Source organism: Saccostrea cucullata, unplaced genomic scaffold (assembly GCF_032062105.1).
Source record: "Saccostrea cucullata isolate Sc308-1 unplaced genomic scaffold, CSIRO_AGI_Scuc_v1 ctg2032, whole genome shotgun sequence".
Taxonomy (NCBI): domain Eukaryota; kingdom Metazoa; phylum Mollusca; class Bivalvia; order Ostreida; family Ostreidae; genus Saccostrea; species Saccostrea cuccullata.
Window position 1 is genome coordinate 47141 of NW_026937262.1, and position 15216 is coordinate 62356.

Genomic DNA, 15216 nt, shown 5'->3' on the forward strand with positions numbered 1-15216 from the left:
AAAATTAAACGCATTAAAGATGACGATATACCTATGGCTAAAACCCCAATCTCGATTACTATATTGTTTCAGACTTTCTTTCTAAAGACTTGCATCTAAATTTTATTTAATAATATTAAATTAATTGCATGTGTAAATATTTTTCACATTCACAATGAGACATATATATTTTAACATTTTAGTTAAATTAGATCGGGATCAAACGATCAACCGTAACCTGAAATCAAAAATTTAAATAATTAACTCTTAAAATACAGAAAACATACAATGTTTTTTTAAACATATTCAATATGTTAAACTAAAGTAGAAAAAAATATAAAAAGTAATTTAATTGCATTAAATTATAAAATATTACTAGGGTACTCTAAAGTACTCTATCGTACCCTGTTTAGTAGGACCGATATGTCACCATAGAATGTGTTAAATTAAAGCTTGTCCGAGCTCAAGTCGTTAAGAATGGGATCTCTGCCTTCCAAACTGAAAGTCGAGATCACCTATACAGGTCTGGCACAATCTCTTGATTAAGCTATATAGCTTGATTTAGCTATATAGCTTTATTAAGCTATTTAGAATAGCTTGATTAAGCTATTTTCTCAGACTTTTTTTCTCAAATGTGTTATTTCTTTAACAGGTGCAAAAAGTCGCACCTTGGTGCAGTGGAAAAATTAAACTTTGTACTGCTCTGTATACAATGCATGTAATAATCACTCACCAAATTGCGTCCCCTTGAAATACTTTTTACTCAAAGTTTTAAATGTTTTGGGGCTATTGATGAGTGACCACACAGTTATTTCTTCAATGAAATTATAAAGGAGGCCAGTTATGGCCAACAGGATAATTGATTAGTAACAGTTCAGCACAATGAGAAGCAATCATACTTACCCATGCCTCACCACACACACAGTTACTCAAACAATGGAAATTATATTTTGCTTTAAAGTATTCAACAGCAGCAATGTTAAAACTTGTTATGATTTAGGTTGTATTTTTGATAGTCCATAGTACATATATGAAAAGTCAAATATTTGTGACTTTTTGTTTATTTTTTTCAAAAAACGTTTTTTTAAAAATTGCATATAAATAGCTTTATCAAGCTATTTTGAATAGCTTAATAAAGCTATATAGCTTTTTAAAGCTATATAGCTCAATCAAGAGATTGTGCTGGACCTGCTATAATCTTGTGTTATATAAAATGCCAGCCTTCAATGAATGCAAATATCATGAAGGCTTGACCTTAACTTCAAACAAACAGCAGTTGCAGACAAAGGTTTTCATTAATCTTAAAGACAGATAAAGAAAAGCCTACTAAATTTTCTGCAGCAAGCTAGATAATTAATCCCAAGGGATTAATTGTACCTCTCTCATCATTTTCTTCTAAAGTTACAATAAGAGCTTTTTCAGTATTAATGATAGAATGAGGTTTTTATACAACTACATTGAAAATTAAAATTGATTTGATATATTTTTTTAAAAAAAAAAGGAAAAAGGTGAGAAAAAAAGTACCCTCAAATCAAGGTGTCAGTTTAGGCGAAGTCAAGGTAGCCAGTTAGAATATCTGATGCGCACTTCACCTAGGGAGTTTTTTAAATTTTTTTAAGAATCGTAAGCCACAAAATAACAGTATGATCTTAGTGTAGAAGATTTTTTTGATCACTTCAGAAATCTAGGTGTCTTTAAAGATGTTACAAATAGTGATTTTTTGAATACAGAATTTTATATGAATGCTGTATTTGATGAACTATATGTCAATATAACTGTTAAAGAAGTTGTAGATGTTAAATTATAAACAGTTTAAAAAGCAGAAAAATCACCAGGAAAAGATAATTTAATAAATGAATATTTTAAATATATGTGTGAAGACTTAAGTCCACTTTTAACGAGAATATTCAATGTTATATTTGAAACAGGTAATATTCCCCTCACATGGTGTGAAGTTGAAATAGAACCTATTCTTAAAAAAGCTGAACCAGATGTAACAGCTAAATAACTATAGGGTCATTACCCTCTCTAAATAGCCATACCCCCCCTCCCCCCCGAGAGGAAAATTCACTATAAAGCCAGATTTCTGGGGGGGGGGAGGAAGTCTCACTGTGGCGGAAGTCTCACTATATGACACCAGATCAAAATTAATCTGATCCCACCCATAATTGTAAAGTTTTTGGAAATAAATAACATTTCCCCAAGAATACAAGTCTGATTAGATGCGATAAGGGTTAAAAATTATTGAACCTGACAATGAAATAGATTTCTTCACTGTAAATACATGTAGAGGCATTAAATTCACATTTTATTCATTTTGATCTAAGTATTTAATTATAAGATTAGTTAAGTGATCATTTTTAAGACTGGAGATTACTGAGTACATTATGTACGATATGTACACACACACACACACACACATATATGCAAAATTTTTTCTATTTCAGGGCAAACCAAAACAATATCAACAGTAAAAGGGACTTACTCTACGATTGATCCATTTGAATTCAAAGGTATTTAATTTTTTTTGTTAAAAAATTTATGATTTTACTCCTATAACAGCTTAAAAAAAACAAGATGTTGTTAGATGTTAATAGTGAGTATGCGAGCGGATCAGAAAAGTTTACGGACAGACGGACGGACGACGGACACAATGTGATCAGAAAAGCTCACTTGAGCCTTCAGGTTAACAAATATAAATTTAAATTGGAAAAACATTTTTTGCTAAGATAATAATTAATTTGTCATTTTTTTGGTCTCAACAATGGTTAAAAAATGCTGGTGAGTTGAGAATATACAGTACATGACTATTTACATGTACTATCATGATGAATTTTTGCAAACCTTTTAAAGAAAAGTTTATAATGACTTGTTTAAATTTCCTGTTTAATTCATTGAATAAAAAAATTACTTAATTATTACTCCTTAGATGATGCAGCATCTGATAAACTAAGTGATGTGGCTACACAGAATTTAGTACCAGTACACGTAGAAGTACACAGACCATCTATCGCAGGTGCTTCTGCCTTTTTGATTTTATCACAGTAAATTAATTTATTTAGCTTTTAATGATAAATTACAAAAATATATACATAACATTATATTAATTGTTTTTTTTATAGATTGCTCTGAAGTGGGTGATATTTCTCCGGTAATAGCAGAACCAGTAGAAGTCTGTGAAGATGAGTTAAATGGTATGAAGTTTATTCTTAATGTCTAATCACTTAATTACTACATTGCTCATGATATGTTATGCCCTTTTGGACTTGGTAAAATTCCAATTTGGGGAAAGGGGGCATAAATGTTTTACAAACAGCTCTTGGTCAAACATGTTTTATCATAATTATTTTTGTAAGTCAAATTGTAAACTTAAAAGGCAATTCGAAATACCCTAAATGATTATAAATATGGAAGCTTTGGAATAGAAAAAAAATGCCTTAGGTACAATCATAGAGTGACTAATTTTTACCCAAAATGCAGCCAGAATGCAGGATTTTGCATCTCTATTCTCTGTTCCCCCTCCAACACCCATTCCCCTTATTGCTTCGTGACTAGGCCTGCTAGACAACTACAGGTAATAGATGAACAGGGCTAGTAGAAATTAGACAACTAAATGGTTTTAAAGTTAGTGTCAAACCCTGTAAACTATTAAATAAAAAACCAATTTCTATTTTTTCCTAGTCACGGTCCTCAGGAGAGCAATGTGGCCCATGAGCCTCTTGTTTGGTTTCATCATCTCTCTTTAATTCATTTAATAATTTGATGGGAAATTTACAAAATTAAGTTAGTAAACTACCAAGAAGTGTCAACAAGAATATATGAAATTCTTTTTATCAGTTTTTGATCTCAATATTGAGTACTAATGAGTGGTGATATCAGGTTTATCAAATCACAGTGGGATTCGAAACCGCTTTGTACATGAAAGGATCATAAGACTCCTTACTTTGTGATCAGATGCTATATATTAGTGTTGGCAACGAGCACCCGGTTAACCGGTTAACCGTCGAACGTTGCGAGTATCGGTTAGTAAAACTGCTATTCGGTTACTTGGATGAAATTAATTCTACATATTAAAGGCATATGAAATGAATGTTTTATAATTTATAAATGTATACTAATTAACTTTCACATTTCCCTAATTTTAGGTACCGTTAGATTTGATCTAGTGCATGGTTGTAGTTAATCAAATTGTTTTGATTAGTTTTCACAGTTTATATAATTGATAGCTTTGATTGCCTTGGGCATACATATTTTGAAGGCCTGATATGAGTTATAATTACCTCATTTGATAATTTAACGAGATGCCGCCACAGATCTAATAAGTTTGGAGTTGTAACAATAGAAGAGCTGATTCAAAATCTGTTAATTTAAATCACCTAAGTTTAAATTATTCGAAAACCAGCGATTTACTGGACACTCCACATATTAATTATTAATTATGGAGTAACTGTATATAAATAATTATTTTTATTGATTGCGACATATTTCGGGGGCTGAAAAAGAAAGCAAAAAATGGTGATTGGCGGTAACATATATATATTTGTCTTTGTGTGTCGAATTTACTATCAATTTTCTTTATTTTAAAATCAAAAATCTTTGACGATATCGTATGTGTGAATTGTAAATATTGTCTCTATACTGTATATTTGTGCATTACTACTACTGATACTGTAAATGTATTATATTTGGCGTGTACGATATTTGGCGGAAATTGAATTTTCAACAAGTTGGCGTGGATTTGATTTAGCGCTTTTTGAATGTGCGTTACATAAACCTTTATTCAAAAGGCATTTAGCGATGTATTTGATTTAGCGGATGCTGCTTTCCGCGAAAGGCGCTAAAAAGAATACACAGCCAAATATAATACGTTTACAGTAAGTATAGAATAAGATAAATAATAGATATCGATACTTTTACCAAAAATTATCTGAGTAACCTGGTACTCAATCGAAAGAGGAAGCGAGTAACCGGTCACTAAAAATCGTCCGATTTGCCAACACTACTATATATAGATACATGTAATTTCTACAGGTGGTTCATGACTAAAGGAAATGTGACTATCCCAAAGTCAGTCAGCAAATTTTACGGTTACTACAAAAGAACATAAGAGTATAATATCATTGTTTGTTCTTGATTTCTGTTAACTTATTGAGAAGTTTGGAAATAAAGATTCATTGCTTAATATAATAGCAATATCTTTATGCGTATACAATATCATAAAGATTTGTTAGCTTGAATAAAATTAAAATTTTGGTAATTTCAGTATCACCAGAAATAAGCCATCATGATAGTGAAAATGAGAGTACCAGCTTATCAGGGAAATCTCATACAGAAAATGGAATTCTTGTGGAGGCCATTCAAAAGAAACTTAAAGGTGAGAATCAGACCAATTTTAATCTTACACTTCATCTGCTGATTGAATCTTTGTGCATACTTTATCACTTTACAAATTATTTATTATCTTTTTAAAAATATATAATTTTTTCCTACCTTGTTCAGAAAATTATGAAAAAAAAAACTGGTTTTCAACAACGTTTTTATTGAGCCTTTAACTTAGCCACTGCACAGAAAGTATTTTCATTTAAACTTATACATATTCAAAGGACAAATTGCGGCTCATATCTAATTTCTCAATGCCGATTTTTTTCAAATACCATTTTTTTTACATGAAGGATATGGAAATACATATGAAAATACATACATACATTTTCCTTACATCACTAAAAGTTTGGGGGGCCAACCAACATTTCAATGAACATTTTCTATAATATATGTATATTGGGGAAAGGGGGGGGGGCAAAGAAATGAGTATTTACCGCTAAAACTGCAAATGGTTTCATTTACTGTATATTGAATGAAGAAAGCTATTTTTGTGTAATGTCACAGCATAGGTCACAGTAAACTTTCATGTATAAATTAGACCCTGTCATCTTTTTTTTAGCCTAATCAATGCTTCATATGAGGTGTTTTTTATTAAATATCTTAATCTGAAAAACAGCAATAAAATGTTGATACATGTAACTTATGTTGAAAATATAATGACATCTATACATTTATTCTTTTGCTAGGCTACATGGTACTCCCTGTGTCAGAGCTACGACAACCGTCTTTCATCAACCTGTTAAGAGAACCAGATCGTAAGCATGTAAAGGAACTAGAGAAAGAATTCCAAGAAAGACCAGGGAATTACTTTCAGCTGATGGTTGTTAATGCTTGCGGTGACCTAAAGGAGGACAATTTTGAGTCATGCACTCTTGAGGTGATAGGGGGAAATCACTCCAGAGAGGCTCTTCAAAACATAATATGTAAAGCCCCCAATCCATCTTTGTTTGAGAAGAGAATGTGCATCGTATACACAAATCTAAACCCTGACGAGGCCAAGTATGTTGCCAATCAGCATAACCAGGTCAGAAAGTTTGGTACTGACCTTGACCTAATAGACGGAGCTGGCTGTTTCAGGTATGCTCTGTTTGAAAAAGCTGGCTATACAGATGTTAAGGACACAATTACTGAAAAGACCCCGGAACAAAAGGACACCATTCAAAAATGGAAGGAGGGGCTACAGCTATGTGTCGGAGCAGTCAGTGTAAGTTAATCCTTTCACTTTGTTTGATTGCACAATAATGATATGTACTTATCATGCTTATGGCCAACAAAGAGTTTACTAATGTAATGTAGGTGCATTGATCAATATATTCATAAATAATTCTATGATATGTCAATATTTTCTTTATAGAGAAAAACTCTTAACAACCGATTCAGGTTTGAAATAAAGTTAGCACAACTTGACACGGAAATTTGGAAAGAATTTCTTGAGTTTCATAAGAAATTGAAAAAGGAAGTAAAGAAAGAGAAGATCAGTGGGCGACTATTAAAGCCATTAAATGGAATTCCATCATGGGACTTGCTTAAATTCTTGAAAGAGTACAACGCAGAAACAATTAACTTCAAGCAACTGATCTCTCTCTGCATGGAGTCAAAATCGTAAGTACATATTCATTTTATTGAACAAACCATATTTAATTTGATTTTTATTTTACTTTTAGATTGATTTTTTATTGTTATTAATTGTATCAATATATTTTTTATTTTTAAAATTGTTAACAGCAATGAAGCTAACAAAAAGGATGAAAGGTCTGAACAAGGGACATTGGTATCAAGCTCTGAAGCAGAGGTATTCAACATACAATACACATTAAATGTAATAAATCATTTTAAAGTTTTGATTGGACAACATATATTGCTTTCTAGTTTTGTCATTAATGTAAAGAAGTTTTAAATAGAAAATTATGAAGCATAGCATTTACACTTTGGTATATCAACAAAATATTTTCAGACCTCTGTTGAGCCAATGAATGATGGAGTAGAGGAAGAGGAGGCTATGGATTACACCAAAGTTATTGAGGCACTGAAGGTAAAAAAATCAATGTGCAAATTAAAGTTTTGGCCTATTTAAAGAAATTCCTTTATTTCTAAAATGGAGTTGTGAAAAATTTTGGAAATTTAGTAGATATAGCATGTAAAGTACAAGGCATTAGAATGAATAAAAAATAAATGCAAAAATGTATCTAAAAATAAAATGAAAAAAACCCTCTATATATTTATATATATCTTACTGTTTCAGAGAACAGCAGCTAAAGAGAAAAAGATCAATGGCGAACTGAAGCGGGAGAGTGCCGAATTAAAAGAGGCATTAGAAACATCAAAAAAGGAAAAAGCGGATATTAAAAAAGATCTTGCACAAAGATTGCTTACTGAGAAGAAAATGAATGATGAAATTCAGCAATTAAAGGTAATTTCTGCTGATGATACTTTAATATGATTTCTGTACAGTGAAAAGTTGACAAGAATTGTAGAAAACAAATGTCAAGACTTCATGCTTTATAAATTTACAGGAAAAGCTTAATCAAGTAACGAAAGAATGTAGGATTTTGAGGGAAAAACAAGGCAAGATTACTAAAAGGAAAATCACATCAGGTTAGATTACTACTTTTCATATTTTCAGCTTACCTCATTTATAAGCTTATTAAAGCTGAAAGCTTATTTGAGCTTTTCTGATTACCTGTCATCTGTCGTTTATCCTTTTGTCTCTCTGTCTGTAATTTTTTTCACTTTTTCCAATTTTGAAAGATCATTGAACCACTTTTAACCCAAATTGGAACAGAGCATCTTTAGGTGAAGGAAAATTTAAATTGTTAAAATAAAAGATCCCCTTATGAGGAAATCTAATTAAAAAAAATTTTAGACATAAGTAGAGTTCGGGTCCTCAATTTTTTTTTCTCAAGAACCATTCTAAAATTAAAGAAGCATACATTCTAAAATATTTAAATCATGGCCCTAACGGTAAGATTATGCAGGCCTAAAAAGAGAATTCAAAGGGGAATATAATTTATAAGGACATTGTTTTTTAAAATGGTCCTCTTGTTACTCATATTGAAGCTCATGAGGTAATATGCACCCTAAATTGTTCAAAATGTGACAAATGTGACCCCCAAGTCAATATAGTCAAAATAGGGAATACAAGTTTAACATTCAAACACAAGGGGAAGACTGGGTCAGGAAAGATGAACCATCCTGGGGTAGTGTAGATTCTGAATTGCACAAAGCATGGCTCCTGTGCATCATGTTTTACATTTAAATATAACCCCACCCCCCAAAAAATGTTAAAAATTTCAATAATAACTGTGTCAGAAATACTTAAATCAAAGCTTTTGAAGTAGTGCAGATTCTATATTGTTCAGCAAATGATCTCCTCCGACAGGTTTGGACAATAATAATGAATTCAAGTTTTTTTTAATTAAAGAATGCCTTATATTGTATTTTTTTCATTTAAAAAGCAGTGGATGTCATAGAAGACACTTTACCAGTGATGAAAAAACCAGCCATTGATGAATGGAGTTTTAAGGAGGGACGGGAGGACCTAGGCGTAGGCAGGATTGTGGCAATTACACCAATTCGCCAGAAAGATGTTGTGGATGGAGAACCATGGTTGGCCTTGACAAATGAAGTTGCCAAAACTAAGATCAAAGTGTCATGGCTGCAGGGGAGCTACAACACCAGTTGGATACCCAATCCAGACTTTGAAGGGTGTGCTCCAGATAGCATCCCAAGAAATAGGGTGGCATGTAGCTTCAAGTTTATCGGCGATAAAATCTTGCCTGGCTACATTGTAGATAAGCTAAAGAAGATATTTAAAAATTAAGACATAAGAAAACCTATGCAAATAAGCCACAAATAAGTAGTGACAATAGTATTGGGTACATCAGTATTGGTCTCCACTACCATTAGAAATAGTTTCATTATGACATGCCAGCTAGTGCAATCTGTATAGTGTGTTTTATTAACTTGTATTTTGTAATCTAACATTTCTTGCCCTAATTTACAATACAATTTGCTTATAGCTTTGAGAAAAACGAACAATGTTTTATACAAACAATTACTGGATTGACATCCATGTGAAGTTTTTAAAGTCCATCTTATAAATGAATTGTACTTTGTATATGTCATGCAAAGAAATGAAATTTGATGAAAAACACATTCAATGTAAATTTGTCATATTTATTTTTTATTTGTGTTTATCCATTAATGCATTTGAAATTGGGAGAGGAATGTTCCTCTCAAGATTTTTTTGTTACAGATTCATGCATTTATTGAGTTCACTTAAAACTGGGAGAGGAACGTTCCTCGCAGGTCATTTTGTTAAAGATTCATGTATAAAATTGAGTTCATTTGAAATTGGGAGAGGAACGTTCCTCTCAAGATTTTTTTGTTACAGATTCATGCATTTATTGAGTTCACTTAAAATTGGGAGAGGAACGTTCCTCGCAGGTTTTTATTTGTTAAAGATTCATGTATATATTGAGCTCATTTGATATTGGGAGAGGAACGTTCCTCTCAAGATTTTTTTGTTACAGATTCATGCATTTATTGAGTTCACTTAAAATTGGGAGAGGAACGTTCCTCGCAGATCATTTTGTTAAAGATTCATGTATATATTGAGTTCATTTGAAATATGGAGAGGAACGTTCGTTGCAGGTTTTTATTTCTTAAAGTTCATGTATTTATTGAGTTCATTTGAAATTGGGAGAGGAACGTTCCTCGCAGGTTTCCTTGTTTAAGATTCATGTATAAATTGATTTGATTTGAAATTGGGAGAGGAACGTTCCTCGCAGGTTTTTATTTGTTAAAGATTCATGTATATATTGAGTTCATTTGAAATTGGGAGAGGAACGTTCCTCGCAGGTCTCCTTGTTAAAGATTCATGTATATATTGAGTTCACTTCAAATTGGGAGAGGAACGTTCCTCACAGGTTTTTTGTTAAAGATTCTTGTATATATTGCGTTCACTTCAAATTGGGAGAGGAACGTTCCTCGCAGGTTTTTTGTTAAAGATTCATGTATATATTGAGTTCATTTGAAATTGGGAGAGGAACGTTCCTCGCAGGTATTTATTTGTTTAAGATTCATGTATATATTGAGTTCACTTCAAATTGGGAGAGGAACGTTCCTCGCAGGTCTCTTTGTTTAAGATTCATGTATTTATTGAGTTCACTTGAAATTGGGAGAGGAACGTTCCTCGCAGGTTTCCTTGTTTAAGATTCTTGTATATTTAAAGATTTTTTGAGAGGAACGTTCCTCACATGTCTCCTTGTTAAATAATAAAGGATCCAAAAGTTTGAATTTTTAGGGTTTTCTATTGCAAAAAAGACTTGAGGAGCTGCATTTAATGATATTGTAGCCTAAAATGGCTTCAGATTTGAAATAATGGGTTTAAAAAAAGGAATTTTGATTTTCCTTTTTTGATTTGGATTGTGTTTTATGTTTACATGTTTTAGGGTTGTTTAATCATAACTTTCACAAATTAAAAGAACCCATATAATCAACTGAGTTTTCGTCTAATTATTTGGGAAACCCGGTTACAAAATTTGTAAACTATAGTTAACTATAGTACTTTTTTGTTAGGTAACTTCTCGAGGCCATGCTGTCCTTATAAGATTTGCTTTTGTAATACTTTTCTGTTTCATAAATTGTTATTTTTCATTCTATTTGAAATTATAATTTATGTATATTTTTTTATAGACACATGCCATTCCCGTTTATTGCTGTGAAACAGTTTTCTTTTACAAAGAGACTGTACCAATATCTTAGGGGAATTCATCTCAAAGTAATTGATTTTTCAAATAAAGAAAGTTCATTGTAAGTGAGTTCGAGTATACAAGAAATGACTTTTAACTTTAAGAAATGACTCTTCACGCCTTCATATTAATAATGAAATCTGCCGGCGTGAAGCGTCGTAATTCAAAACTCTTTACTTTAAATGTTAACCGTCGAAACCCAAAATACAAATTTTAAATTCAAGTTGTAGGATTTAAATGTCAGAACTTGTTTTCTGAATAAAGGGCTAAATAACGGCAGCATTCAACCAAATCATTTGTAAAGAACTGCATGTAAAGTGGTTATCAGATATTTGCATTGTCTTGCTCTGGGTTTTAAATAAAGTTTTGACCAAAGCGAATTTTAACAATATCCATAATATAGCACTGAAGTTTTTGGAGCTACACTAAAACCCATTAATGTCCGTGAGACTTCTGTGCATCGTTCATTATTGTCATTAATGAAAAAGCGGTTACAGAAACTCTAACAATTCTTGAAGAAAACAAAGGAGCCTTTGTCAAAAAAGGTATGGAAAACTCCTTAAAATTTAGATGCATTTACTATGCAAATATGAAGGCATAAATATTAAACAAATGTTGCTTTGTAACGTAATTAAGTTAATTAAAGATAAATATATAGATATATATAATTCATATACATGGATTGAATATGTTGGACAATGTTAACAAATATTTCGTTTTAAACGAAAAGGTTTCGATAACAAATAGTGATTATCCTGTAACTCGAATTCGGGGAAAACCTGAAACATCGCCAATTGAAACCAATCTACAGGTATTGTTAAAAAATTCAAGAATTCAAATTGATTACTTTGAAAAATAAACCAAAAAAAAAACAATAAAAAAATAACTGATGCGGTCAGAACAGATATACATTTTGAAGTCGGGAAGACGTTGATTGTGTATGTAAATCAGTCGCGACTAATATTCCTTGAAATATCGAAACATAGTTCTTGATTTTTTTCTTTTCGAACAATTCCAGTGACTCCCAATTTTTATATAGGTTGTATCACCTGATTACACTATTTTAAATGAAAAGAAACATCAATGATTTAAAAAAAAATAGGAAATTTAAAGAAAAGATTGCAATATTCCCATCCCTCTTTTCTAATTGATAAACAAATATGGTTGTATGCATGGGGAAAACATTTTTTAAAAAAGTAGTCTTATTATTTTTAATATCCTATCCCGTATAGCGAGGGATAAGTACAATCGTTATAATACATATAGGGGCATTTTAGTTATTTTTTTAATAACAGGTTTTACTTGAAAGTTGGCACACATTTGTTTTGAATGCAACAAGATTTTCACTTTACTGTGTACTTCTTCAGGTATTACTCACAGCAAAGCTGCTATATTTTCAATCATACAGAATACAAATTTCTTCTATATTTATATTTTCCGAAAATGAGCTCATCAAAACATGCGTGACAAAAAAAAAGCAAGAATGTTTTTTAAAACATTATATAGAAAGCTGAATAATCACAATCATTGAGTAAAAAATTCCCATCTAACCGAAAAATCAAGAAAGCCAGGCACTATAAAATATCATTTGCAATAGTTTAACTGCTTATATTTACTACACGTACTAAAGTAGTCCTGATGACTTATAATTAATAATAATATAAATAAGAATTTGTCAATTTGAGCATTGCTAAAAAACATTTTGTAGTCGTCAATTTAGGTATATTTCTATCTTAATCATTTCAAACTAATATTGCTTCTTCCAATGTGCAATAAATTTTTATTTGTATAATTCAAATATCTCTTATATCTTATCTTCTCCATAGGACATGGTTCCACTCATGATCTTTAAGAGATTCGGTTTTACTCTGCTACAAATTTATACCGTAATTTGACTTTTGAGCTAAAAATTTTTTTTGTTATCTCAAAGTATTTCATTTAAAGATCTTTTGCCTATGGGGGTTCATATAGCTTGATATTTTAGTTATGATTGTTAGAATTCAATGTAGCTTGCTTTACGTGCTTTTCAATGCTGGATGTCTTCAATAATCATTGATGCTTGTAAAAACCATTGACAGCCAGCATGGTAAATAATTGATTTAAAGGTATTTCTCAATACAAGCAATCGGCGCATCTTTATATTCTATAGTTTTGTTATTTTTATGTTTTGATGCACTACGATGACATCGGTTTGCAAAACTATTAATATTTTTATTGTCCTTTAGAAGACAGGCCTATTGCTACGCTTAAGTGCAATTTTAAGGAGAGAGAGAAAAAATGAAAAAGAGAGACATTTGACGCTTATATGTTATCGGGAAATCCGTCCGTCTGTCCGTCCGTCTAGCTGTACGTTCGTTCGTCTGTCCTTCTATTACTCTTTGGGGTACACTCTCTTGTCTGCAACACCTCTTATACCACTAAATGAAATTTGCTGAAATTTTCACAGAATCTTTGTTACAAAGTGCCGTTGTGCATCTTGTATTTTGTATTTTGATCGGAACCATATTTAGAGTTCCCCATTGCAAGGCATTGACACTTGTGACTATCTTTTTTTTATCATATTAAGGTCATACGCAACGTAGTTTGAACATGGTTGGTTTCTGCCCTGGAGTTGAAGTGTTCCACTAAATGAAGGACCTGTGTGCAATACTTTAAATGTCTATATATGGATTTATACACCTCTTCTAAAACATAATTGATAGGGAAAAATCTAAATCTGGAATTTATGTTTTGTAATTTTTCTATATTTTTCTTTGAATAATGCAAAAATTGTTATAATTTGATATCTTCCAAAAAATCCTGGTAATGCATGCTGAATTTTTGTCTATGAACATCTGATTGCAATAAAATCTTGAATTAAGAATATCTTGAAACGTTAACAGTAGTTAAGCTACGTTGCGTATGTCCTTAAAGGGTACCTATCTTTTATACACATTTCTTTATTACATGGTCCCATTACGCACCCCCTATTTTATATTTTGATCTTATCTTGGTTTCCTACAGCAAAACATGGTCATTGTCACTATCATATAGGAAGTGGCGTATCATTTAGTGAGCTCACAGTACTTCAAATAGAATTTAAATGAACAATATCATCACAAGAAAAAAAACCTCGAGGCGTTTGAGACGTTGACAGCAAATACGTGATATCTGATTTCACTCTTTGCCTTACTCAAACATGATTTGTACAAATCGACTTTTATTTATTATGTTTCATCAATAAAGATCAATTCAAAGCTCACGATTCGGTCAAGGTCTAAAGGACAGAATGTTGTATTTTTTTTTCAAAACTGCGATAAGGCTGTGCTATTGGGACATGCATGTATTGTGTAATTGTAATTTGATAGCACAATGAGTTTGAAAGTCTGGTATTTAGCACTGATGAATTTCAAACAATATATTCAGTCAAAATAAATGATAATTGTAAAGATTGCAGTGAACTAACGGGTATATATCAGAAGGGTATAATATCTCAAAAATATTCAGGAACTAAATTATTATGTATTTTGTACATATGGTTCCGATGGTGTTTTAAACTATAAAGAATCTGTAGATGCAACCCAAGTCAAACTGACAGGAATCAAAGGCTGCGAGTAGTTGCAATTTCTCTATTTTTTTCTCTTTTCTTTTAAGAATCGATACCTAGACTACTGCACAATACTCCTGTTACTAGTAAAGGGTGGATAAATGATGTACATGTAACATAATGAGAGATTCAGATTATTTGAAATTGATGTTGTTTATGAGACCATTTAGCCCATTGAGATACATGATGGGAGATACTTTCAATTTATTTGTAATTTATGTAATTTTTATAAGACCATTTTCTATATATTTGCCAGACTGGGTGAAATTTATATCACACAGTTGACCAACTTCCGGTATTCAGTGTAGAAAGACCATATGTTGTACCTAATAAATTAATAGTCAGATATTTTGAATCATGGTAGCATTTTGAAGATGATATCAAATAAAAACGCGCCATCAAAGGAATTTACAAAATTTTGATTATTGTTTAATTAATATCACCTTGAAATTTACATTGAAGTCTATGGGCAGTGCATATTTTTACGAAATATTGTAAAAAGAAATTTGAATTTCA

At 31.4% G+C, this 15216-nt stretch overlaps 1 protein-coding gene across 1 annotated transcript; it reads left to right on the plus strand.

Annotated features, from left to right (window-relative positions):
- The first annotated feature begins 456 nt into the window (after window positions 1–456).
- Window positions 457–9233, plus strand: LOC134247667 (uncharacterized). Its single transcript, XM_062730004.1, has 12 exons — window positions 457–502; window positions 2427–2492; window positions 2909–2995; window positions 3102–3180; window positions 5271–5353; window positions 6048–6565; window positions 6716–6963; window positions 7087–7153; window positions 7316–7393; window positions 7604–7771; window positions 7875–7956; window positions 8817–9233. Exons 1-12 carry the CDS (start codon window positions 457–459, stop codon window positions 9179–9181), a joined length of 1887 nt encoding a protein of 628 aa, XP_062585988.1. The 3' UTR covers window positions 9182–9233.
- The last annotated feature ends 5983 nt before the right edge of the window (window positions 9234–15216 follow it).

What these genes read in the sequence shown, in the direction of transcription:
- LOC134247667 (XM_062730004.1), top strand. Translation starts at nt 457, where the DNA reads ATGGGATCTCTGCCTTCCAAACTGAAAGTCGAGATCACCTATACAG. An exon ending in AGTCGAGATCACCTATACAG is followed by an intron (nt 503 to 2,426) that starts GTCTGGCACAAT and finishes TTTCTATTTCAG; the next exon opens with GGCAAACCAAAACAATATCA. An exon ending in TATCAAGCTCTGAAGCAGAG is followed by an intron (nt 7,154 to 7,315) that starts GTATTCAACATA and finishes AAATATTTTCAG; the next exon opens with ACCTCTGTTGAGCCAATGAA.